Here is a 26900-nt window from a genome sequence, read left to right on the forward strand (position 1 = left end):
TGGTGGGCCTACAGGTTTAGTTTTTTCCCTTTGTGCTCTTCTGTGTTTTCCACAATTGGTATTTTTCTTAATTTCCATCCATGAAATCATGATATTCATGAGGAACACAGTCCAGTCATCTCAGGAGATGTCTCACTGCTGCCTTCTAAGGACTTCAGCCCAGGTGTGGTTCCAGCTCCCTCAGCACCTCTGTTCTCCCCGAAGCTGCCTCCTGCAAGGAAGTGCCTGTCTTCCTCGGTAATTTCACCTCAGTTTCCCCTGAAGACACAGAGGGCACAGCTCCCGCACCACGTGTCACCAGGGCGTCTGTTCCTTTGCTGCGGTGGGTGCTTATTTCTGCCGCGTCACTTCTCTGGCCCAGCACCGGCCTCTCGGCCCCAGAGGAGCAAACGCTGCCCAGTCCCAGTGTTCTGAGGGTCTCTTGTCCCTGTGTCCATTCTGGGGTAGAAACGTCTTGGCTGGAAGACGGGGCTGTACCCCTCGAGCAGTGGTTCTCAGTCGGGGCACACCAGATTGCCTGGGAAGCGAACATGCTGACCAAGTGAATCCAAACCTCTGGGCCAGGCCCCGGAGCTCCAGAACTCCAGCCCCAGGGCAGACGCCAGCAGGTGTGACGGTGCCAGGACGTAGCAGGGGCCCAGAAGCACAAGCACGTCCGGTATGAATAACAATAACCATTTATTGAGCACCTGCGAGTGTTTGGTAATCCTCAAACCCACCCTGAGAGGGAGGTGCCAGCACTTTAAAAGTGGGGAAGAGGTTTGGAGTCTGACAAACTTGCCCAGGGCCACAGAGAGGAAGTGGCAGAGCTGGAATTCAAGCCCAGCCAAAGGAGCACCTTTTACCCAGGCAGGAAATGGCTTGCCCAGCGAGCTTTCCCCAGAGAACAGCAGAAAGGGGGTACCTTCGGACAGCCTTGGGCCCTGGCAACCTCCTTCCTGTCCCCCAGGATCCAGGGAGGGGCGGCTGTGGCACAGGACCTGCTGCCAGCTCTAAGCTGACAGCCACTGTAGTTCTAAGAACCCTTGGTCTTCCTCTTCCTCCAGAGGGAAGGACTGGGGGGCTTGGAACCCCACATGGAGGGTGGTCTGGGCGCAGTTTAAGATGCCCTGTGGCTGCCTGAGGACCCCGCCCCATCCTCAGGAGGAGGCTCTTGCCATGGGGAACGCTGGCAAGCAGGTGGGGCACGGGGTGCCCGGGCAGACCACCCTGGCCTAGAGCAGCGGGATGCGGGAGGCTTCCCAGAGGCGCCGGGCCAGCTGGCTGGCCTGCTGCACCAGCAGGTCGGTGGGGATGACCGACAGGTGCAGGGCCAGCAGCTCGTAGCACCTGACCGCCTCGGCTGGGCGGCTCTTGCTGTAGTAACGCAGGAGCTTCCTGCGGAAGGAAACGCAGGGTGGGATTCAGAGCGAAGCCCCGGCACCGTTCCAGTGCCGGAGCCTCTCCCGCCTCTCGCAGGCAGACGTCCATCCCCTTGGTCGTATCACCGGCCCTGCACACGGCCTCGGCACCTTCTCCTCCTCACTGAGCACGGTGGTGCCCCAGCTAAGAGGCGCCAGCAGGGACACTCTGGGCCCAGCACAGGCGCGTGCACATGCTGCCACGACTGCGCTGGCAGGAAGCGGCGGGAACGCAGATGCGCCCTGCACTCGCCACCTCCCCCACTGGACACCAGGCCGCCGGGAAGGGCTCCCAACTGGGGTTTCTAGCTTCTTGGGGTGGGGCGTTCCTGAAGGAGGAGCACCCCCTCAATATGCACGTCTAGTGCATGGCCCTTCCCAGCAGCCGCCCGAGCCAGGTCACCTGTAGTAGTCTCCTCCCAGCATGCCGATGGGCACCGAGTCATCGGAGAGGACAGGCACCTCGATTATCTGGAGCTTGTACCCCTGGGGAGGGAGGACAGGGAGGCAGTGGGTGTGGGGTTAGAACACGGCTCACGCTGGACACACTGGGTTCACGGCCGGCTGAGCCCTGCTCAGTGGTTGGCACTTGGGAAAATGCATGGACCAATTTTACCTTATTCCCTCACATGGGAAATGGGAAGGAGAATGATCTCGTTATGAATTAGAGATAACATATGTGAAGCCTCACGTGCAGGGCCTGGCACGTAGGAGCTCTCGCCACCACCAGTAAGTGCCCTTGGACCAGCAACGAGCACGTGCTCGGGGGGACGTGGGTGTCACACGGGGCCTCCAGGGGCACAGCATGATCAACAGGCCCAAGGCTCTGCTTTGAAAGAAACGGGATTCCCAGGGTAGGAGCGGTGGGGATGGGAATTAAGGTCCACTGGGCCTGTCCTGTGTGCCAGGCACAAGCGGGTGTCGTGTACACATCTTGGGCACTTCTCGGGGCACAGAGGGAAGATGGGAGCCTGCAGGTCGGGAGAGTTGAGCTCAGGCCCTGGCTTCATTTCTCATGACCTCGTGGCCCTGGCCACGGTGTGTCATCTCCAGGGCATCAGCGTCTCCATCTGTAGAACGAGGTCAAAGATCCCTGCTCCAACTGCACTGCACCGAGAGGGCTGACGGAGAGAACAGCAGCGAGAGGCCCCAGTAACTACCCCGTGCGCTGCAAAGGGGGCTGGCGCTCTCGGTGGGCACAGAGGGTGCAGGCGGGAGCAGGGGAGGGGCAGGCGAGCAGGGAGCAGGGGACCAGCCACACACAGTAAATCCCCATCACCTGGCTTAAGCCAGAGCAACAGCGAGGTCTAGGAAGGAAGAACAGGCCCGGAGGCAGAGACCCCAGCCACGCTGTCAGCGTCACCTTGGGCAGCTGCTGCCCGTTGGCCTGTACAATGGGAATGACAGTGCGCCACGCTTATGTATGTGACCGTGACGACATTGAGGCACTACTGCCGAAGCGTGCGACCTGAGCAGCCTTTCTCGCAGTGGGGCACGTGTCCATCTGCCCACGTGCGTGCCTGGATGCTGCTCAAAAATACCGTGAGCTTGTCCGGCAGCCAGATGGAGGGATCACAGAGCAAAGATAAATGTCCCTGGAAAAATGTGACCTCTGAGTTCTGGGTCCCCACCTGCAGTGCTTACCTGCCGTTCTGTTAATCCCATGGGCAAGGGGAGAGGGAGAGAGAGACAGACTGAACACAGCTCAGAAAAAAGGAATCCGAGAGTTACAAGGATGGAAAGTGTTTCCAGATCACCCTGCCCCAGGGACCGTGCCACACCCACCGTGTCATTCTCGAACCACAGGAAGTAGGAGCAGTAGAAATCCCCCTCCTGGAACAGCAGCGTGGTGTAGCCCTTCTGCAGGTATCTGCGCGCCAGCCGGATCAGAGACCAGACCTGGGGAGAGGAGACAGCCGGCCTGAGCCGCCCCTCCCGCCTCTGGAAGGAAGCAGAGCGCTGGCCAAGCGGCTCCTGGACGGTGGAATCCCTCCTTAGTGCCAGGGCGCTGCCTTGGCACAGAGCAGGAGGCTTAAAACGAATCATCATTGGATGCATGGACTATCTCTCCAGTCATGGTGGGGATAAAATACATGTAAAACCACTTTGTGTAATGTTACCATACACATAAGCCGCAAGTTAGTAAACTGATCATTCCGTCCAGGAAATAGCCAGGGGCACTGTTCATTAACACAGTAGGAGATCAAGGTGTGGCCCTCGGAAACCCCTCCTCTGTCTAGGGTCACTCACTCACCCAGTCCCCTCCAGGGCTGGGAACTGGTGGCACAGGGCCCAGGCCAGGAAGATGCCGGGGAGGCGTGCTCCACCGTAGAGCACCCTGAGCCAGGCACGGCCTCTGCTCCGGGGTGACGTCCAAACCGGGGCTCACCAAGATCGGATGGAAACACAGGACCTGAGGGACCACATGCTTGAGCTCTCCTCAGGGATGTTGTCCTGCCTAATGCAAGGACTGTCACCAACGCTGCCCGTGCACTGCCGAGGGAAGGCAGCAGGGACAGCCACTCCCCCATCTCCCAGGGCTGGGAACAGGCTTGGTGAGCCTCTCACCAAAGCCTCAGTGGAAGGGATACGCCATCCACTCCAAACCTGATCACAATGTATTATCTACTTAAGTCTGCAAACAAATACATTGATTGGAAAGCAATTTGACAACATGCATCAATAACCTTAAAAACATTCCTCCCAGTCGAGTAAGCTGACTTACTAATGCCATTTCTGGGAATCCATATTGAGGAAATAATCAGAGAAGAGAACACAGATGTATGCGTAAAAGGTGTGTACGGCAGAATTATTTATAACAGCGACAGCCTGGAAGCAATCTCATGTTCAAACACTGGGGAAATGGTTAAGTAAATTATGCTATCTTCACATGATGGAGCTGCTAAAAATCATGTTTATAAAGAATTAATGGCATGAGGAAGTGCATCTGATATAATGAGAAGTGAAAATGTGGTAAACAATTGCATATACAGAGTGACCTCAACTACAACCAACGGCACCGGAAAACAGTGAAAAGAAACATAGCAAGAGAACCCCGACTCCCTCTGGAAGCAGGGATGGAGATGGTGACGATAATGGGACCAGTAAATGCTCAATGAATGGCAGCATCTGTATTTTGTGCCACATATTGCACTAAATACCTCACATGCATCACGTAATCTTTGCAGCAGCTCTGTGAGGTACACAGTCTCATCATCTCCTTTCACAGATGAGGAAACTGAAGCTTTGGCGAAGTAATGCCCAAGACCACACAGCAGCAGGAGGCGAGGCTGGGCTTCCAGCACACGGCTCTGGCACCCGTCTTGTTGGAATCATTAAAACATACTTTATTTGGACCAACTCCTCCGTATGTATATAGAGTTTTTTAGACAGTAGAGGCCTCCCCTTCCCCACCAAAAATACAAGCTTGCTACGAAGAGTCAGTTAAGTCAGGGGAATAAAAGAACTAGCAAAGAATGTTTCCTGAGCAGAAAACACCTAGTTTTAAATTCTGATGCCCAGTTGATTTACCTTGCAGTTCTTTCCGTTTAACTCAGCGAACACCTGTTGAACATTTATCTATGCCAGCACAGGCAACTTCCTCCTCTGCCCTGCTGCCCAGAGTGCTCTGCTGAGCCCAAGCACACGGGAACACAGCAGGAGAGGTGGCCCGACATCGCTGAGGCCCACCTGGCCCGTGTCCCGGTCCCTGAGGTCAACAAGACAAGCTGCTGTTCCCAGGGCGCCTGCAGCATGTCTGGCGCACAGACGCTGACAAAGGCCAGGAACGGTTATGGCAGGGCCACCAGAGACTCACAGGAGCCCAGGGGACCCAGGAGCTTGTCTTCCTGGGCAGGGTTCAGGCCTGAGCGCCCCATCCAATGGGCTCTGAAGAGTGCCCGGGCCAAGTTACCTTGGTTTTGACGAAGGCAGCCAGCGGCCCCCTGCCCAACTCCGATGAAGTCTTTTCACTGCTGCTGAGAGAAGGAGCCACCATCTGCCCGGTCGTGCGGTCCACGTAGATGAAGTGCACCAAGCCCGGGAAGTCTTCCAGGTAGGTGAAGGTCTGAGTTAAGGTGCCTACGAAGCCAGGACCCAGGCAGGGTGCTCCTCTGCCCTCCTCTCGGCGTCCCGCTCTGCCCAGCAATGGTGTGGGGATGGCCGGGCCTCCCCTTCCCCCAGCCAAGCCCTCGGAATCCCCACATCCCCAGGTCTCCACTACTTCCCAACTCCCCAGCCTTGGGACGGTCTGAGATCCTTGACACATGCACATTTAACACGGGCAGCTCTGGGTTCTACAGGACACAGTATGTTCATAGTCCATCATTTCCATGAGGGAAGAATTTAAGTGAGGCTGGAGTGTGAGTGGAGCCCATTGCGGATGAGTGAGCCTAGCTGACGCCCAGCCCATCCACCGCACCGTGATCCTGGCAATCTCTATGCTTCATGGCAGAAGGCTGGAAGACTCCCACTCGAGGCAAACGGACACCCAGGGAAGTGCAGTGGCTGGTGGCTAAAGAGGCCCCGGGCGTCCTTTCACCTGCCTGCTGAAAGAGCAAAGTTTCTGGGGAGGGAGGCCTGACACTTCAGGTATTTTAATATAGGAAAAAACTCTCTATATAAAGTCCCATGGAAAATCAGTATTCAATAAAACTAGTGTTCATAATTAAAGGGTGAAATAAGTTTTAGAGGTGGGTTTTTAAACAGGGATATACATTTACTGCAGGCCTTCTCAGAGCCTTCCCACACCGCCGTGCACTGTGATGACCTAAGGAGGACCTGGCCCTCTCGCACCAACCAGGCCACAGGAACCCCAGCCTGTCCCCATTGCCCTTTTGCCAGCCGGGCAACACTGACATAAAGGATCTTTAAGGCTTTTATGAATTAACTTTGGGACAGCAGGAATTTCTGCAACTTCAGGTTGGAGTGTTCCTATAGACAAGGCACATGGGACACTAACTCCTGTCACTTTCCGTGAGAGGAAAGTGGCTGAGGTGGAATATTACTCTCCCGCCAGGGCCGGCCGTCCTTCCAGGCAGCAGGGGAGGCACAATGGCCCGAGAGGCTTTCAGGGCTGGCTTGGCGCAGGCACCAGGATATGACACCATGGTGATGTTCCTCCTACTCTTCACCAACAGGAAGTCCTTCCAGTCCAGCAGCTTCTCCCTGCAGGGGGAAGCAGGGACGCACAAGCTGCTGGAAGCCCTGTGCCCCACGTCCCCGTCCCCACTCCTGGGATCGAGGGGGCCGCACCGCACTCACTGCATGAGCCTCTGGGCCTGGTCCTGCAGGTGCTGGGGCAGGTGCGGGCCTCCCCGGCCCGGGGCTGTGGTCAGGAAGCTCAGCCGGTAGATGGCGCAGAGCTGCCGCTTCACCTTCCCACACGCCTGAAGCAGCCTGGGCACCAGGAGATGAGCCCATCACAGCGGAAGAGACCCAGGGGAGCCCTTGCCTCTGTGTGGGCCACCCCACTCCTGCACCCAGGACAGACAGACAGACAGATCTAGGGGAGCCCCTCTCGTCCCTGTCCTTGGGGCCCAGCACTTACTCCTGGGAGGATCCTGGCTCACTTTTGGAGAAGGCCTTGGTCTTAAACTCCAGCCAGGCGCTCTGTAAGGAAGACAGGCTGCAGGTCTGCTAGCTGACCGTGCTCCCACAGGGCAGGGGCTGAGCTGCGCGGAGAACAGCTGCTGCGGGGGCCTGGGGCGGGCACGGGCAGCTCTCTGCAGAGGACAAGCACTCGGCGTTCTAACAGGAAGGCTTGGAGGCCCTGCGGATGCTGCACGGCCTTCGGACTCCACAAAGAAGAGTGGACTGGGGCCTCCCTCACTTGCTCTGCCTCCTCCAATCCTGCTACGTTCAGACAACACGGCTCCAATGAGTCCTGGCTCCTCAGACAGACCCAGGCACTGCCCGCTGCAGGAGCGGCCCGGCTGCCTCGGTCCAGTGGCTGCCGCCTCTGTCTGAAGCTCCACCCAGGCCCCGTGTGGCCTGTGTCAGGACATACTGCGATGGCCTGTGTCTATGGCTTGCACACTGTCCCAAGTCTCTTGGTCTCAGCTCCCAGGGGGTGGGCTGGGGCTGTGTCCTGCGCTTTTCTGTGTTGCCCTCGGCGCCCAGGCGCCCTGGCCACACTGCAGGGGGATGGCCTGAGATGGGCCGATCACTGACCTGCACCAATTCACTGACCCAGGCTCTGGCTCTACCATTTACGAGCCAAATTATGACTTATCGAAGCCTCAGTTTCCCCATCTAAAAAATGGGAATTATAATTCATGTTCTGCCAAACACACGAAAAGGTTCTGAAACTTAAAGAGCAGCTAGGTTTCTGCTGCCATTTCATACCAAGGACCACAAGGGTCACAGAGCCGTGGCAGGGCAGGCACGGGACCCAGACCACTGGCCCCCCACCTGCTGTGGACTGAAGCTCTGCTGCCCGGCCCCTCCCCCCGCCCAGGCCGGGTGGACCCGGCTCTGGGTCTCACCTGAATCTCCTGTCCCCCACGACTCTTGACAAACTTGTCCATCCTCTGGCGCAGGTCTCCCATGAGGGGCTGGGACCGCAGGGCACCCCCGGCCTCTGGGCCCTCCTTCAGCTTCTTCTCCAGCAGGGAGAACCCATCCAGCAGCTGGTACAGGGCCAGCGCCAGGGGCGTGCTGGGGCTCTGAGGGAAACAAAGGCAGAGGGCGGTGAGTGGGGCCACCCTGGAGCTGCCTCGGCCAAGCGCACCAGGGCAGGGTGCGGGGCTCTGGTACCCGGGTCAGGAGCACCATGTTGATGCCCGGCCACAGGGGCAGGCAGTACATGGTGTGCGGCACCAGGGGGCAGTAGCTCTCCTTCACGCTGGCATCCAGGAAGATCCGTCTGGGGCCGGGAGGCGCAGGGGTGGGGGGAGCCAGCGCTTGGAGGGTGTCCTCGGCTATCTGTGAGGAAGGAGAGCTGCGGTGGGAGGTGGGCAGGAGGGCAGAACCGTCCGGCCTCCTCCCCAGGCCGGATCCACCCACCGCTGCCCTATCTGCAGACCACGAGGAATAAAAACTTTGAGCTCCAAGAAATTCCAGTTCCTAAGAATTTCCCACTCTGCTGGAACTGCCCTGGCAGCTCCGGTTCTGCTCTCTTTCTTTCTCAGCTTTCCGGGCCTTTCTGCCCAGAGTCAGGCCTGGAGGCCAACAGGGCAGTGGGGAGGGCCCAGGAGCTGGGTGGCGGCAAAGAGGGGACAGAGAGGGCAGGAAAGACACATGCAGGGGGGGAGGGGGAAGAGGCCGCCTCCCCGCGCTTTCATCTGGACGAAGATATTAAGGCTGAATGTGTCTGTCATTCCTGCTGTCCTCAGAACATCCAGACAGCCATCCAAATTGGGGAAACGGAGGCACAAAATGACTAAGTGAGCAAGACTCCAGCCTCAGGAGGGGTCTGAGGAAGAAAGTCTTTGGTGGGAAAAATTAGAGCATTAAGGAAATCATGAGGGAGTCTAAGGCTGTCACTTCAGTGTTGTCTGTAACAGCAACGTGCTGGCTGTGCTGGGATTTGCTAAGTAAGTAACAACACGCATGAGATGGACTCTCGAACAGCCGTTACTAACCGTACCACTGAAGAGTGCCTAGCAAACAGGCAAACGCTTAAATAAAAAGTATAATGAAGCACATTAGGATCCAAATTTGATAAAAGGAAAAATAAACAAACATGCACAGAAATGCAACGTATGTGTACGTGCACAGGTACGGAATCCTAGGAAAAAAGTCTAAAGGGAAACACCGAAAGGTGTTAATCTTACTTTGAGAATAGGATTGAGAGTAAATTTTTATTTCCTTTTCCACACTTTACTTTTTTATTTCCCAATTTTTCTACAATAAATATGTTGACATTCTTATTTTTAAAAAACATCAAAAATTGCCTTGGACTTTACTCCTAAGAACGGGGTGGGGGGGGTGGTTTCAGGAGCTGAGGCCCAGCGCCTGGGGGAGGGGGAGGGCAGGGTGCCCCCATCACCCACCCTGGGCTGAGCTCGGGCGCAGGGACAGGCCCTGCACTGACAGCCCTGCGGTGCGCAGGGCAAGGCTGGCGCAGAGTCACCTGGGGGCGAAACCCTCCGACCTGCTGGTGCCTGCGCAGAGCCAGGAGAAACTCACCTGAGGTGCGTCGGTGGGCGGGGTGCCCCCCTCCAGCCAGATGGTGCTACCTGTGGGCCACAGGTCATGATGTCACAGGGAATGTAAACAGCGGCCTGAGCACGGCGGTGGTGCCGAGGTGGCCCTGTCCCATCAGCGGTGCCAGGTGGGCAGAGGTGCTGTTGTGTGGCTGGAGCAGCCCCCCTCTCACCCCCCACCCCCAGGTGGCAGGCACAGGGCAAACTCTGCAGTCCCTGGGCTACAGTGGCCTGGGCCGGGGGAGGGAAGGTTCCCCCAGAGCTCTGGAAGATGGATTTGGTAATGGTGGGGGGGGCGCATTTCCTCAGCAGCCCTCCCTTGGCCCTAAATCCCCCCTTGTTCCTGCCCTCTCTGTTCCTTCAGGCTCCCCCTCCCGAGGAGTCAGGCGCACACAGTCTACATGTCCCCATTCATTCGTTCAATCAGCAGACTTTTACTGAGCACCTACTATGTGCTGGGAACTGAGCTAGAGTTCCTTCCTAGTGTAGCTCACAAACCTACTGAGCCCACTGCACACCTGAAATGCTACATGCTTGTAATGATACTGTTATCTCTTGTGTTTCATTGCAAATAGCCCTTACTTACAGCGTGTTCCTATGTTTCAAACACCTGATTTGCAAGTGGATGAGGGCAACTGCAGCCATTTGTAAGCTGTGAGTTCTGTGCATGGTGAAAAGCATTATTTACAGTTCTGAGGCATAAAAAACCACCCCTGAGGGAAAGGGGCTGGGAGGAGGATCCCGATGAGTGAGGGGAAGGAGTGGGGGAAGAGGAACATTGGTGATCAGCCACAGTGGAGCTTCCCAGTGTGCCTCGGCTTGTGGAGGGCTCAGAGTCTGAAGATTGCTATGAACCTCACCCCGGAAAAATGTACGAGCACTTGTGGGTTGGCACACACTGTCAGGGGCCCCAGGCTCCCAGCCAGTCCAAGGACCTAAGTTAAGAACATCTAAGCCAGAGGTTTTCATATTTGGCTACACACAAAAATCACTTGGGGACCTTTAAAAATCCTGACGCCAGGCTCAGACCAATTAAGTCAGGATGTCTGGGTACAGGCCCCGCTTAGCAGTAGTTTCTAAAGACGCCCAGTTGAGTCCGATACTCGACCAGAGGTGAGAAGCACAGCTCCAACCTAAATCTGTACGTGGCAGGGGTTCTGGCCCGAGGCGCAGTGGACTCACTTGGGGACATCTGCTGGTATGACACTTGGGCCCGGCTGGCTGGCGCTGCCTAGTGACCGCAATGTGCAGCTGGAGTGACAGCCACTGGTCTAAGGGGCCGCACAGCACATTTCTTCCCAAACTCAGTCCCCAAGAAGTCTCTCCGCCTGACCCCTGGCCTTCTTTCTTCTGTCAGATGATGGGGACCCTGCAGCCCTGGGGCCACACGTGGCCCTCTGGATCCCCAAGTGCAGCCCCTCCACCGAGTCCACAGAAATCCCTTTATTAACAGGACCTGTCCGATCTGTAAAATGTGGATGCAGTCAAAAGGACGCACTCAAGGATCCAGAAGGCCACGTGTGGCCCCAAGGCCACAGGTTCCTCACCTCTGTGACCAGACCCTTTTTCCTTTTCTCCTAAGAATTTCAGAGATAAATGTGATGAACGTGGTGTTCATTCAGTGACTGCACAGTCTGGATTTGGCCTCATCTACTGCTCTAAGCAAGGCTGTCTATATTTTTTTTGTTAATAACATTTTGAATATTTATAGTTTATTTTTATTGTTTAGCCATATTCTTTAGAGACACATGTATGGTAGAAAGACTATTTATATTTTAAGAGGTATGTGAAATCAAATGATTATTATTTAATTATTAACTACAAAAAAGAAAGATGAGGCCGAGAATACACATAGAGAAGAATTTTAAAATGAAATCACCTTGTCATACTAAAAAGCTTTGGGGCTCATTTGAGTGGTCTCAGCAGTCCTAGAATTTGAGCTGGAGCCCGCAGGAAGACAGAGGGAGGGGAGCTGCAGACAGCACCCTGTGCTCTAGGAGTGAGGGACCCATTGATCCCGGGGACCCACTGGATCTGGAGACAGATTCCCTAGGGCCACCTCTGCCTCCAGCCTCCTCCTCCCCCCAGGCCTCACCTGAGCTCCGCTCGCCAGGGGAAGGGGCTGGTGTGAAGTACTCCTCAGGCAGGGAGAAGCTGTCTGTCTGCTGGGGGGGAGAAAGTGCTCAGGCTGAGCCTTCCCAGCTGGCCTGAGCTGCCCACAGGCAGAGGCAGACCCCCTGCTCCAGGCAAGGCACAGCACACACCGTCTCTGCCGAACTCCCCCTGGACGGGCCTGCGGAGTGAGGGCTCCGGGCCTGCTGCACCGGGATGTTCTGGCTGCTCCAGGGCCTCCGTGGGGAAGGCTGCGAGAGGGCCAGGGAGAGGCTGGTCAGCCTGTGTGCCCCGGCTCCCCCGCCCACCTGCCCGCTGCCTCACAGCACTGCACAGAGGAGCCCTGCACCCCTCCACCCTGCTCCATGCACAGCCTGGGTGTAAAGTCCTCAGACTCTCTTGGGATGCTTCAGTTCCAGGTGGTCTGTTCTTTCCCCAGAGACACTGAAATTCCAGAAATCCCAGCACACGGATATCCAAATAACCACTACCACTGATGACAGATGACAACGATGGTGGTGGCCAACACTGAGTGTCCACTATGCCCCAGGCACTGTTGGGCTCCACCCTCCCAACAGCACCCAGAGGCACAGGCCACTGTTACCCAGTGAGGCTCACGGAGCAGGTGTGTCCCCAGTTCACACGGTTAAGAGGTAAAGCTGAGTTTCAAACCAGGATTGACCCCAACAATCTGTACTTTTAACCCGCTAGACCATGTGCATTCCAGAATTCCCCTTACATGTGAAAGCAGCAGGAACAAAGTCATGCCCGACCACACACCCAGGAAGAAACACAGCGTCACCAGGGGAGCCCGCCCACCCTCCCCAGGCAGCTTTTCTGAGCCATCGCCCTGATGGCCCCCCTGCCCGGGGAGCCTCCCGAGACCTGAGCGTCGTCGTCTTCGTCGTCGTCCTCCGCCGTGCTCTCGCTGGGGTAGAGGTCCTGAACCAGGAGGACGAGGGCGAGCAGGTCTGCTGGGCGCAGGGAGCTGGCGCTGTGGCTGCAGACAGGAGAAGGGCAGCCGTCAGCACGTGCCTGGCAGGTGGCACCGGACAGGGGCAGGCAGGTCGGGGGAGGCCAGCCCCTGCCCTCCAGGAGTTTGCAAATGTGCCAGCGGACTTAATCCTTTCTGGAGACGGGTACAGCATGAGTAAAATTAATTATCAATTTTTAAGAGAAAACTTGGTTGGTTATGGAAAGAAAAGAAAAAAATTTACCAATGGGAAAGCACCAGGGACCAATACTAGCATAAAAGGAAGTTCTCCTGAACTGAGGCTCTAAGACAGTGTTCCAGGAAGAAATAATCCATACAGGGGAGTGAGCTGAAAGGGGCTGAAGAACTGAATCTGGGAGGGCTTCCTGGGGGAGATAGGTCTCGGAGGCTTTCCTGGCATAGGAGGTGGTGCTTTTCAGGTAGGGGGAGTAAGAAGTGGGGAGGGTGGGAGCCAGGGGCCTCTGAGCCACCACACACAGGGACCTCAGGCTCACCTGGAGTAGAAGGCCAGCAGCTTGGAGTGCACAAGCAGGAAGGCGTGCAGGGCCTCCTCGCCGCCCCGCTCGGGGCTGGTGTTGACGGCCTGGACGACGTGCCGCTCCAGCGCCTCGATGCACAGCTCACAGAGCTGGGGGTGAATCAGCCGCTCCAGCGCCTGGCCAGGGGCGGGCAGGAAGAGGAAGCCATGTCACCAGCCACCTTCTCCTGCTCTAGGCCCTGGGCTCGTGGGTACACTCACTATCCACATTGAGCTTATACTATGCACCAGATACTTGGGAACAGGAAGACTGAGACCAGCTGTGTCCCCACTTTCCTGGGGCTCACAGTCTGGTCGCTAGACTCTAGCAGACAGGCATACAATATGCAAGGAAACAAAGTAGGTGCAAACTGTAATGCGTGCTGAGTACAAAATATACAGCACTAAACTAGAGGAAAATGGCAGAGACCTACTTGGGTAGGGTGTCCAAACAAATGTCCTTGAGGAGGTGACCTTTAAGTTAATATCTAAAGAACTGGATGGCCTGCCACAGGAAGAGGAGAGGAAGAACACTGTAAGCTGAGGACACAGCAGCAGCAAAGGCTCTGAGGCGGGGAGAGAGTTTGGAGCAAAGCTGTCCAACTGAAATGGAAGGCAACCCCTATGTGTAATTTAAATTTTTCTGGTAACCACATTTAAAAAGTAAAAAGAAACAGATATTAATTTTAATAATATATTTTATTTATCTAATATATCTAAAATATTATCAACATATAATATAAAAGCATTCTTTTTTTGTGCTAAGTTATCAAAATCTGGTATATATTTCACATATATAGCATAACTCAGTTTGGACTAGCTTTAATTCAAGTCTTCAACAGCCACAAGTAGCTAATGGCTACCATATTGGACAGATCTAAATGTAGAGTATTCCTGAAACTGAAAGAAGTCCCATGGGACCAGTGCTCAGTGAGGACAAGAGAGGCATGAGATGAGGCCAGGGTGAGACAGGCAGCAACAGATCCTACAGGGGCCGGTAGCCTTGGGAAGTAGTTTGGATTTTATCTTAACTACCTTAGGTCACTTCCTGCAAGAAGTCTTTCCTGATGCTTCAGAAAGAGTTGACCACTCCATCTCTTGTGCCACCATGGCTTTTGATGAGAAACCTAACATGGCAGCCAGGATTCTTTACTATATTTTTTAGTATATATGTATGGCTGATTTCTCTTCAAGGGCAGGGATTGTGTATTCATTCATCTCTGTATTCACAGGGCCTGGCATACCTCTTAGCATATGATAGGTGCTATACATTTATTGGAAGAGTGAATGAGTGAAGGTGTGCGAATTAATGACTTCAGGTCTATCTTCCAGTTCACTAATTCTCTCTCTAGCTATGTTTCATTTGTCATTTATTATAACACATCCCTTCAGTTTTTCATTTTAACAATTATGTTTTCATTTCTAAAATATATACATGAAAGAATCACAAATCTGCCAATTTTTCAGTTTTTTGCAATTTGTTCCTTTTTGTGAGTCTACCTTTTATATTTCAGTTATTTTATATTCTGCACCTAATAATTCTAATATATAAAACTCCTTGGGATCTAAACCTGTTAGTGATTGGGTCCCCTGACTCTCACTCATGGTGGTTTATTTTCTTGTGTATTTAACCTTCTTTAATTGTGAGCTCATATTTGTTTGATCTCAATTTGTTCTCCAAAGCAGTGGTTTTCAAAGTGTGGTTCCTGGACCAGCAAAATCAACATCACCTGGGAATTTTTTAGAACTACAAATTCTAGGGCCCCCATCCCAAACCCACTAAATGAGAAACTCTGAGAGTGAAGCTCAGTAACTTGTATTTAACAAGCCCTAAAGATGATTCTGATACATACTGGAGTACGAGAACCACTGATGGAGAGAGAATCTGTGTTTGCCTCCACAGGGAGCCAGGGAGTGCTACTGACCAAAGCCACTTTAGCTCCTCAGGTCTGGGCTTCACCTAGAGCTACCGGTTCAGCTCCTCTATCTTGCTTCTGGCCTAAGGCTATTTCGTGGCTGTCGTGTTGGTATCATTTGCACTCAGGGCAATGTTGCCTTTAGTGCTGCTTTTTCCCCACTGCTTTCCACTCTAGTTTCAGCTCACTGTAATTTTTGTGGGACGCGGAGAACAGGTTGAAGGGGCTATCTTCTGAGATTTCCATAATTTACAGTGAACCCCCAAACATTTAAAAGTCTGTGTTATCCAGGATCTAGCTGTTTTTCTATGGGAAGGCCCATCAAAGTACCCCACTCACCATGTGGCCAGAAAAAATAACTCCCTGAATACATGAGTTTTAAGGTCGGCTTGTGCCTTCACTTGTTAGTGGCAAAATATGGTCTTAAAGCCAGATGCCCCCTCGGACCCGACACCTCCGAGCCCTGAGGACTCCCATGCCCGGTAGTCACCTCCACAGCGAAACACTGCTCCTGCTCCCGCAGGCGGCCGTAGGTCCGTAGCAGGCTCTGGAAGCGCTGCCACACCTGGACACGCTGCTCCAGGTCCGCGGGCCGCAGCCTGGGGGCAGAGCCAGAGAGAGCGGGAGAGACCGTGAGAAAGCTGGTCTCCCCAGCCCCAACCAAAGGAGACAGTCCCAGTTCAGCATCGGAGCTGGGAGAGCGCATGTGAAGTGACCACATAACTGGGAACTGGGACAGCCACGCAGCACAGAAGAGGCCGTGTTTCCGGCTGAGCCCTAGCTGTGGGGCGGGGGGTGGGGGGGTGGAGCACGGAGTCAAGGGGCAGGCACCGGAGCAAATCGCCTCACACACAGACATGTCACACAAAGCCAGCTGGAGAGAGAGCCAGGGTGGTGCCTGAGTTTTCTATGCCTCTGACATCCCCTACAGGTCACCGAAGGCAGAAAGCTCTAGTCTATCAGCAGAGCCACACACAGGGCCACAGCCAGCTCAAATGCTGACGGGACCCGCACTGGGCATCCCAATGAAACTGTGACCTACCTGGGCTAAAATGACTCAGGAAACGTTTGCTAACTTGACAAGTGCCTCCATATGGGTACTTGCTCATGTCGCTACAAAACTCAAAAGACCCAGAGTTCCACACTTTGCTACTTCCCACCTATGTAGGAGAATCGGGGGGTGATCCCACCCTCACTTCTAGGCCTGCACTGCAACCACGTTTCTTTTCTGGGGTCCCTCCTGCCACTCTCTTTCCCTGACTTCTTTACTGCGGGCCTAGAGACAGGTTGGGGGTCTGTCCCCTCAGAAAACGTTCACATGAATATATGAGCATGCACAGGCACGTGCTGTTCTGGAGCGAGAGTCTAAAGCTTCTCTGAGAAGCCACCGAGGGCGAGCTCAAGCCAGGTGTGTAGGGACAGGCGACTGGTGTTAGGGGAACGGGACAAGCACTGGGCTGAGAATCCTGAGCTCTGATCTCCAGGCTTTGTGCTGCCACCAACCAGCTGGGTGGCCCTGGGCAAGCTATTTAAATTCTGTCCTCAGATCCCCATATGTAAAATGAAAAGGTTGGATAAGATGGTCCCTTTGAGCTGGGCTTCTCTGACTCAGAGGCCCAGCCGGGGGCAGAGTGTGGCATGGCAGCTTCACAGAGGCCGGGCACCGCTGCCTGGCCCAGCAAGGGTGCTCAGCAAAGGACATGGGGGGTTGGGGTGGACAGGGGACAGGCTTTGAGGACTCACTCCTTTCGGATGAGCTGGCTGTCCACAGTCACCAGCCCGAAGTGCACCTCGAACAGGTACTTGAGCACACAGAGCTTCCGCCGAAGGTCCCCCTCAGTCTCTGTGTGGTCTCCGTTGATGGCGATGAACAGGCACTCTCCAAACTGTAGGCACAGCCGGGCCAATGTCAGCTAGTCCCGGGCCCTCCCTTCACCTGCCCTGATCTCTGTGGACAGGGAGGGGAGGATCGGGGCCCAAGGGACCTGGGTAAGACGCAGCTTCTGCCTTCTAAAGGAGTCTCAGGTCCAAGATAGGGAGAGGCTCTGGACTCCCCATAGTGTGAAGAGGGCCATACTCACCAGGTGAAGGACATATAGGTGGCTGTCATTTTCCGTTGAGAAGCAGGTGTAGGTGTCTGAGAGCTTCTCTAGCATCGTCATGGAGGAGATAATGACTGGGGCAAGAAGGGTGCTGAGCTGGTCCTCCAGGGCGGGGAGCTGCAAGAGGGGAGAAAAGGACACTGCTTAGAGTGGGCCAGACACTGGGGACAAGACCCAGGCCTGGACATCGAGGGCTCCAAAGGGCCAGACCCGCCTGGCAGGTTTTTGCTGTCCTACTAGGGAGGCGGACCAAAAGATACCGTGGGTGGTGGTTAGGAAGACTAGGAAGGGTGACCAGCTAACCGTCCTGTTCAGGCTCAGAATCGAGAGGGAAACACTGGGAACGCGGCCGCAGCACAAAAGGGGAATATGTGGAACACGGGACGGGGCAGGAAGTTTGCTACAGCTCCGTGCTGTTTGTTCCAGTAAGTCTACTTTGGAGAATTTATCCCATGGAAAATGACCAGAGATGGGAACAAAGACACATGCACAAAGATGTTCACTACAGCACAGTTTATTGTAAACTGGAAAAAAACATTAATGTCTAGTACCAGGACGCAGCTACATAAATTTCAGTACATCTAGATGATGGAAGAGTCCAAAGCCACTCAAAATATTAGAGTGGTTCAATGACATGGAAAATTCCTCTGATACAATGTTGTAGTAAAAAAAAAAAAAAGATATGCTCTGTATTTAAAAATGCATGGAAAAAAACAATGTGTTGAAAAACACTAAAAAAGTAAATACTGTTAAAGTCATTACTTCTGGACAGAGGGATCACGAGTGATTTTTTTTCCTCTACTTTTTACGTTTCTATACTGTTCCTATTTTCCACAACACGTGTGCATTTACTCTGATAAGCTCTTCCCCATCCATTCTCTCCACCCTGCAAAAGAAGGAACAAAACACATAAACAAAAACCAAAAGGAACCGCATAGGTGTGTTGAAAAATCTGTGAATAAAAATGGGATAAAGCCAGTGGAATGGAAACAACTCAAATTCTTCACAGTGGAATAAAAAGAAAGGAAGAAAACAGCAGACCTTCCCTGAGCGGCTTTCAGAAGATGAGAACGAAATATGGAGAAGGCGGAGCCTTAGCATGGAGCTGGGGAAATCTACAAGGAGCTCAGTAAGACCTTGCCTTGAAAAGAAAAACAGGCAACCGGCCAGCAGTCATGTGTGGCATTTAAAAGATGAGTGGGACATGGCAGTATTTTCCTGCCAACATTCAGGAGCTGAGGACTGTGCTCGGCTCCTGCAGGATGCCAGGCAAGCTTCCACAGTGGGTCCCTCTCATCCTCTGGTCCCAGCTCAGATGGCTCCTCTGCTGACCACCCTCAGGCCACCCCACCCAGCCACCCCCGACCCATACCCTGTGTAACATCTTCAGACCATTTGTCACTACTGAACTCAAGGTATTTACTTGCCATCTGGTTCACTGAACAGCATCCCTCTTTAGACTCTAAGTTTCATGAAAGCAGAAACCGCGTTGCTAAGTTCATTGCTTTATCCCCAGAGGCCGGCACATAGTAGGTTCTCAATTAAAATTTGCTGAAGGAATACCCCCCTTAGGCAAGAATAAATGTTTGTTGAATTATTCACATATCATGATTTTCTTGAACTGTCATGAACAAATTATATTAATAGAAAAGTCACTTAAAAATCTAGATTATGTATAGCAACTCATCTTAAAAGCAGTGCAGTCATGTGCTGCATAACATCATTTTGGTCAACGATGGATCATATATACAAAGGTGGTTTCATAAGATTATAATACCCTATTTTTACTGTACTTTTTCTATGTTGAGATATGTTTAGTTATCTACACACCACTGTGTTAAAACTGCCTACAGCATTCAGTACAGTAACATGCTATACAGGTTTACAGCCTGGGAGCAACAGGCTGTACCATACAGCCTAGGTACGTAAGAGGCTACATGATTTAATTTTGTGTCAAGTGCATTCTAGGACAGTCACACAATGACAAACTTGCTTAATGATGCATTTCTCCCAACATATCCCCACCATTAAGTGAGACTTGCTTATAGCTTTTTCTGCAGATATATAACTTTTTTTTTTTTTTTTTTTGGTGAGGAGAGATGAAAATTTTTGGTGTATGTAGAGTGTAAAGGGGCATTCTCATATATTACTTGGTGGAATTATAAAGTGGTGCAAAATCTTTGAATGGCTTTTGACTCAGTATTCCCATTTTTAGGAATTTATCCTAAGGAAATAATCAGATAAAGGATAAAATTCAAGCACAAACGTTCCTTACAACAATACTGACAGTAAACTGGAGCAGTGTCTGTGTTCAGTATTAGGAAAATGGCTAAGTAAATGATACCTTTATTCACATACTAGAATATAATGCTTCTGTTAAGAATTATGCTTCTGAGAATATTTAACAAAATGGAAGAAAGATCTTGATATAATGCCAAGTGAAAAAAACAGGAACTAAAATTGTAAATGTGGTATGATCCCAACCATATAGAAAAGATAAAGACCCAAAGAAAGTATATCAAAAATCTAATAAGCTCTGAGTAGTGGAAATACAGGTCATTTAAAAACTATTTCTTTGTATTTCCAAATTGTCTACAATTAATTTACATTATTATATTTATATGATCAGGAATAAAAAGGTGTTGCACCTAAAAAATAAAACTGTAGAGAATTTTTTCCTTTTCTGGCCCTGGCTCTGCATAGCCTCACCCTGACATGGCCCCGTCCTGCCCCTGCCTCCAGCCCTGGCGCCCCCATACTCCCTAGCCCCGCACAACCTGTGCAGCTGTACCTGGCCACCCTGGAGCCCAGTTAGCTCAAGGATGACAGAGGGGCATCTGCGGGTGTCCCCAGTATGCACCCAGTAGGTGACAGAAATGCCTATGACTGGTCCACCCTTGCAAAGGCTGCTTCTAAAATAAAGAGTAACCAACTTTCCCACGTGCTCCCTCCGTGCCAGGCCCTCTCCTGAGGGCTCTGCACACGCACCTCCAAAGACTTTTCCCTTCACACTAGACATTTAGGAACTGAAAAACATAGAGTTTGTTTCTTTACCAGGTTTTTAATAAAGAGGAAGAGAAAGCCTGCCAAAGGGTTTGCTTCTTAAACTGACCTAGGTGAAACAGCAGAAATACTTAAAACTGAAATACCTAAAAATTCTTAATTTAAAAATTATACGTATTGGCTGGTAAAAAAATAAAACACACAGTCCTGTTTTTAGCCTAAACAAACCACCTGTATGTCCATAATCTCTGGTATCTTGTCTTCTCCTAAAGACTGTGACAAGAACATTGGGATGCTGCGGAAATGGAGCTAGTTCAGGCATCAGTCAGATGACCTGGCCCATTAGAGCAGGAAGGGCAAGAGAGGTAACTGGTCTATGCTGCTGCAGAAATGCAAAATTCTCTCTACTACATCCCCAATAAAATTTTTTTTTAACCCAGAATTAATCTGGAAAAATTTTCAAAATAAATTACCCCTTTAGAACGTAGAGTGGAAATTACAGAAGTGAAAATGACAAGTATTTCTGAGTTGTACCATTAAAATGTTACATTGGATGTCCATATGCAAAAAACAAACAAACAAACAAAAAAAAACCTTGATCCATACCTCACATCATATACAAAAATTCAAAGATCATTAGACCTAATATAAAACCTAAAACTATAAAATTTCCAAAATAAAATATAGGAAAAACGCTGTGATTTTGGGTTGGGCAAAGATTCCTTAGCTATGACACTAAAAGCATGATCCATAAAAACGAAATGGATAAATTAGAGTTATCAAAAATTAAAAACTCCTGCTCTTTGATACTATGAATAGAATATAAAGAAAAGCTACAAACTGGAAGAAAATATTTGCAAAACATATATCTAATAAAAGACTTGAATCCAAAACATATTTGAAGCTCTCAAAACTCAATAAGAATAGTAAGAAGAAACAATCAACCCAAATAAAAAATAGGCAAAAGATATGGCACATAAACACATACAAAGGTGCTTGAAATCATTAGTCATTAACAAAATAAAAATTAAAACGCAATGAGATTCTAGCAGACATCCATTAGAATGTCAAAAATTAAAAAGACTCTGTTAGCGAGGCTATGGAGGAACTGTAACTCTCAAACACTATGGGTGGAATGGAAAATGACAAAACCACTATGGAAATGTCTGGCAGATTCTTAAGAAGTTAAGGCCGGGCGCGGTGGCTCACGCCTGTAATCCTAGCACTCTGGGAGGCCGAGGTGGGCGGATCGTTTGAGCTCAGGAGTTCGAGACCAGCCTGAGCAAGAGCGAGACCCCACCTCTACTAAAAATAGAAAGAAATTATATGGACAGCTAAAAATATATATAGAAAAAATTAGCCGGGCATGGTGGCGCATGCCTGTAGTCCCAGCTACTCGGGAGGCTGAGACAGGAGGATCGCTTGAGCTCAGGAGTTTGAGGTTGCTGTGAGCTAGGCTGACGCCACGGCACCCACTCTAGCCTGGGCAACAGAGTGAGACTCTGTCTCAAAAAAAAAAAAAAAAAAAAGAAGTTAAACATACACCTACGTGATCCAGCCATTCCCCCCTAAGTATCTGTCCATGAGAAATGAAAGCATGTGTCCATACATAGACTGGTACACGCATGTTCACAGCTGCTTTATTTGTAATAGTCAAAAACTGGAAACAACAGAGATGTTCATCAACAGGTAAATGAATAAATCATGGCATATTGATACAAGAAATTACTACTCAGCAATGTACTACGGATACGTGCTATAACGTGGACGAATTACACAGCACCTATGCTGAAAGAAGCCAAACCAAAACCAAAATCAAACTAAACCCAAGTACATGCTGTACGAGTCCACTTATATAGAAGCCTGTAACATAAACTAAGCTATCATGACGGAAAGCAGACCCATGGTTGCTATGGGGTGGGGGTGGCCAAGGAGGGATTCTACCTTTGGTGCGGTACATGTGCTCATTGTATTGATCGTGATGGAATCAGGTATACATACATATCAAAGCACATCATATCGTGCACTTTACATGTGTACAGTTTATGGTGTGTCAATTATACCTGAATATAGCTGTTTAAAACATTAATGTGAAACGTATGTTAAACTTTTTAGATGGAGAAACTAATGACACTAAGTTTCTCTGCTGTGTGATTAAAATTCGACTCCTCTTCCCCTCATTTAGCCCAGTGAGCCCTGGTGGGGAAGGGTGGGGTGGGGGTCCCTGCACTCAGAGGCCGACCTCCGAAGACGCGAGTCTAGGTGTGAAGGACGTAGGACCGTGCACACCGCCCTGCGGATCCCTCAGGCTGGCCCAGGAGGGTGAACACAGTTCTCCTGCCTCCTTGCCTTTGGGAGTTTTGCGCTGTTCCCTCCCATCCACCCTCCTGGGACTGCCCACCCCACACTCACCTCTTCCTCCTCATTCTCTGACTGCCCAAACTTCAGCCGGAGACTCTCTTCAAACTCCTTGTCTGTCCAGTAGAAGAGGACCTCTGCACCCTCAGTGGTCACCAACACGCACTTCATCTGCCAGGGAGAAGCAAGTCAAGGTCACCCCAGACCCCCTGTCCGGGAGCTCAGCCTGAGTAATGAAGAGGATCCCAACCCCAGCAAGCGTTCACAGACCCCTCTGCACGCCAGGCTCCACCACAAGTGCTTCCCGGTGTTACTGTTGCACCCTCACAACTTGACAGGGCAGGACACAGGCACAGCTGGAAGTGGCAGAGCCGGGATCTGAACCCAGACCTGTCTGGTGCCAAGGCCAGGGCTCTGTCCGCTGTTATCTGGCCCCCCTCACCATAGCATCAGACCCACCATGGGGCCTACGGGAACCAAACCGGGTAGGGAAGGGACCCAGTTCTTAGTCTGAACACAGAACCATCTGTGCGGGGAACCTGGTCTGGAATGGAGGGCAGCCCTGGGATCTTTCCCTTAAATAAAACACAGCTCAAGAAGATGGGCCTCAAAGTCCATGAGGAATTTATGTCAGCATTATAGAAATTCCATTCAAAAGCTCCCCCTGCTCTTGGCAGAGACAGAAGCTTCCTAAGGACCCTGTCCACGCTTCCTTCTCGCACCTGTTTAGCTGCCACATCCATCTGGTCACATCCATCAGTGACTTTAACCCTTCCCAACCTCCTTCCCCACCACCCGCTCATGCACCCTCTGTGCTTGGTTGTACGTGAAATGCGTTTTACTATTCACTCACTGGTAGATCCTCAATACACAGCTTCCCACACTGTGCCTTGGCCCCCTGGGGTGCAGCAAGACATAGATCCTCTAAAACCCTTGGGGGTCCCACCAAGTCTGGTGAGGCCAGAGCTCCAGGTAGCAGCTTGCAGCTGACAGGCCTCTGGCAGGGGCTTCAAACCCGCTCGTGTGCCTCAGTGTGCAACGCAGACGTGACCGTGTTGTACGTGCTTGGCATGACAATGACTAGGAAGCTCTGCTCTAACTCTCCCACGAGAGGCTGTCTGGCTTCCTCAGAAGGATCATAGCATCTCCAGCCTTGTGCTCCACCATCTTCAGGATCCCCGTGTCCGGCTTAGTGGTGCTCAGTGAACTCTTCCCAAACGCTAACTCAGAGCACCTGGCCCCAAGGTGTTCACAGGTGAATGTGGGGAGATCTAGCAGTACAGAGAACAAGGAATGCAGCCTATTCCCACGGAGTTGCTGAGCAGTAAGGCAGAAAAAGAGGCACAGGTGTGGAGAAGAGGGTGCTGGGAGAGAGCAGGTGGACCTGAAGAGGCTGCTCTGGGACTCCCGGCAGAGTGTGACCAAGTCGAGGGTTTGCGGGGTCAGCCTGATGGGAAGGAAGTGAGTGAGCTGGGGAAAGGCAGCTGTGGACAGGCAGGCTGGAGACGGGTGAGGTCAAGGTCGTGGAGGCCAGTCATCTTGGTGTGAGGAAATGAGTGCTCGCTCCCTGGTGGGGCCGGGAGAGTGGAGAGGAAGGGGCCAATTCAAGAGCTGCAGCTAAGTGACCTAGCAGGCCTGGATGACCGCCTGGATGCAAGGGAGGAAGGAGAGACCCGGCACCAGCATGAAGGTGACACCAGGATGCAGAGCTGGGCAGGCCGTAGGGAAGAGAGTCAGCAGAGCCCAGGGTGCTCAGCCCACTGCCCACCTCACTCTGCCGCCTCACACAGCCGCAGGGCAGGTGCTACCTGCCTCCCTGTCTGCCCTAGGTGGGGCAAGAGCATCTACCTCGGCACGGAGCACGGCAGAGCCTCCAGACAGCCACAGGTTCAGGAAGGGCTGCAGTAGACAGACTCGGTGACCAGCTCATGGGAGAGCAACGCAGCATCCTCAGTCCTGCAAACGCTTAAAACAGAAAGAGCGTGAGGGCAAGCAGAGACACTCTAGTCTCAACTGCTGCACAAGCTGGAGAAGGGCTGCGTGGTCCCAGGTCTCTGCAGGCCCTGACGCAGTCTGCTGAGAACATAGCCCAGCTCCTGCCCCTCACCTCCCATCACGGAGAACAAGAAGAACCGGGCCAGCACCGCCCACTCTCACTTCTCTGTGGGCCACTCAGAGCTCCCCAGCAGTTCCAGGGAGCCTGCTATGGGTGACTGACGGGAGACAGCATGGCACATCCCAGGCCTGGGGGGGAGGGGGAACAGTCCCAGTCCCAGTGAAGAGAGCAGGCATCCTGGATGGCTGTGGCCAATGGCAGTAAACCTTAGCAGAAAAGGCAGCGGGACCAGGTTCTATAACAGTTTTGGCTTTGCCAAGTCACTTACACCTCCCTGAGCCTAAATCTCCTGGTGTGAAATGGAGCAACATCCGCAGGCTCCACCTCGCTGCAGGATTAGGGGGAGTCACCGGAGTGACCTTAGTGAGCTCTGTGGTCTATGGGGGTCTTTATTCTTATTTTCCAGCTTCCCTTCTTCAAATAACAGGGTAGGCAAAGCTGGTTCCAGAATCATTCATATTCTGATAAAAGGTAGGAACCATAGAAAACTTAATCAGAAAATCAAACACTATAAATAAATAAGGAGCAAGTGACTCCTAGGCACAGAGAAAGGGCTGTTAGGGGTTCAGCATCTTCGGCAACCCAACTCTGAAACCCAATCCACCACCTGCATGATTGAATTTAATGCTAAGTTTCCCCAAACATGGGGGTGCTTTCAGCGGACAGCAGGTTCTGGTTTTCTTTCTTCCTTTCTTTTCCCTTTTTTTTTTTTTTTTTTTTTACCAAAGTCTGTTGGAGAGAGAACCCAGCGGTGTCATTTTGGGATTTCTGTGTTCTCCTTGCTGTCCTGCTCTAGAGAAGGAACTTAGGGGTAAAGGGGAGCCCCAGAGGGCGCTGGGCCAACCTGAGGGGAAAAAACCCCAGCGCTCACCGTCACCATCTGGAGCCCGGGCTCTCCCCTGCTCCCCAGCGAACTGCCCCTTCGGCCTCAGGCCCTGCCCCACAGGGACAGGAGACTCGGGAGGTTGGGGGGAGCCTCGCTGAGCCGGAGGCGCAGTTTGCCGCCGCGGGGCGCCCACTCAAGGGCAGGCTTCCTGTTTGCCCAGCACGCCACGGTTTCTGTTCACTTTCACCCCAAAATGTCCACCTCTTCCCCACTCCCGAACCTCATGGCGACCTTGGGAAAGAGGCTTCACTTGTGACACCGCCCCACTTCATGGCTGGAGAAACTCTGGCTCGGAGAGGTGAAGCGACCCGCCCACGGCCACACGCCCCGCGATGGCTAGGGGCCCGCTCCTGGGGACTCCTACGGCCCCTGCCTCACTTCCGGGAGGGCTGCGGGGGGCACTCCGGAGGTAGCCCGCCGCCCAAGGAGGGGACAGCCAAGGGATGCGCCCCACAGCGTGGGAGACCCACGTACCAGATCGCGGACCACACGCCACCCGGCAGGCCCGGAGCCCGGCGCGCTTCCGGAAGGGCCACGTGACCTGCCCACGTGACCATCCCTCCCGGGGAGGGGTTCTCCTCTCCTTTCTTGGGTCCAAGCCCCGCCCCTGCCTGAGAGCCCCTGCAGGCTGAGCCGTGCGCTCCCGCTGGGCACCCTGAGCCCGCCAGCTCCGAATCAGGCGGTCCTGTGGCCACATGCCTCCTGTCAACACGGAAGGCGCTGAGGCCCAAAGGGTTGGGGGACGTGTGCACAGCCGTCAGAGGCACCGGCGATGGGTCCGGCACTGTGCTTGGCCCTTCCACTTGCCTCAGCTCAAGCGATTCCCCACCAAGGCACTGCGACCGTCCCAATGTAGACCCATTTTACAGAAGACGGACACTCAGGCTCAGAGAGAGGAAATAACTTGCTGAGGGGCCGGACCGGGATCAGAATCCAGGTGTCCTGGGTCCCTGCTGGGCTCTTTCTCCCCTCTGGCTTTACTCGCTGCACTGTGGTTTTGGGGCGAGAGCTGCCCGTTTGTGGCTGCTTTCCCTGACTTAGAGGGGAGACACAGCCTGAAGAAGGGCCCAGTTGCCCCAGAAGGCCAACCCCGGGGTTCCTTTATAAGGGTTCTCAATCCATTTGGGAGTGAGGTGCACATTAGGAGTTTTATCCTGAACCTGTGTTTGCAAGATTTATTAAAATTGTATGTGTATTTCGGGTGGCTGAAGGAGGCTGCTGATGTAGACCGTGGCAGGGGCTAAATCCCCACACATGCCACCCCTCAGTGCCTTGGGGCCGCTTGGGAGCTTTGAGCCCAGCCCAGCAGGGGATGGGTGCAGGGACTGGCTGAGGATGCAAGAGATTGA

General features: G+C 52.6%; 1 protein-coding gene across 4 annotated transcripts; it reads right to left on the reverse strand.

The window, feature by feature from the left end:
• Positions 1-159: 159 nt before the first annotated feature.
• HPS1 (HPS1 biogenesis of lysosomal organelles complex 3 subunit 1) lies at positions 160-26070 on the reverse strand. Of its 4 annotated transcripts, none has more exons than XM_069459841.1 (20): positions 26026-26070; positions 24398-24514; positions 22604-22720; positions 17168-17305; positions 16830-16972; positions 15577-15685; positions 13148-13308; positions 12545-12659; positions 11812-11910; positions 11643-11709; positions 9531-9580; positions 8157-8324; positions 7886-8065; positions 6949-7010; positions 6663-6797; positions 6501-6566; positions 5314-5458; positions 3186-3299; positions 1804-1886; positions 160-1377 (listed from the first exon to the last, which is right to left on the reverse strand). In XM_069459841.1, the coding sequence occupies exons 3-20, from the start codon at positions 22718-22720 to the stop codon at positions 1215-1217; spliced, it is 2115 nt and encodes a 704-aa protein (XP_069315942.1). In that variant the 5' UTR covers positions 24398-24514; positions 26026-26070; the 3' UTR covers positions 160-1214. The 4 variants fall into 4 exon arrangements, with proteins under 4 accessions (XP_069315942.1, XP_069315941.1, XP_069315943.1 ...); XM_069459840.1 differs by having other exon boundaries at positions 11643-11712; XM_069459842.1 differs by lacking the exons at positions 16830-16972; positions 22604-22720; positions 24398-24514; positions 26026-26070 and having other exon boundaries at positions 11643-11712; positions 17168-17260.
• Between the last annotated feature and the right edge of the window lie 830 nt (positions 26071-26900).

The sequence above is a fragment of the Eulemur rufifrons genome, chromosome 28 (genome assembly GCF_041146395.1).
Source record: "Eulemur rufifrons isolate Redbay chromosome 28, OSU_ERuf_1, whole genome shotgun sequence".
In the NCBI taxonomy this organism is placed as follows: Eukaryota; Metazoa; Chordata; class Mammalia; order Primates; family Lemuridae; genus Eulemur; species Eulemur rufifrons.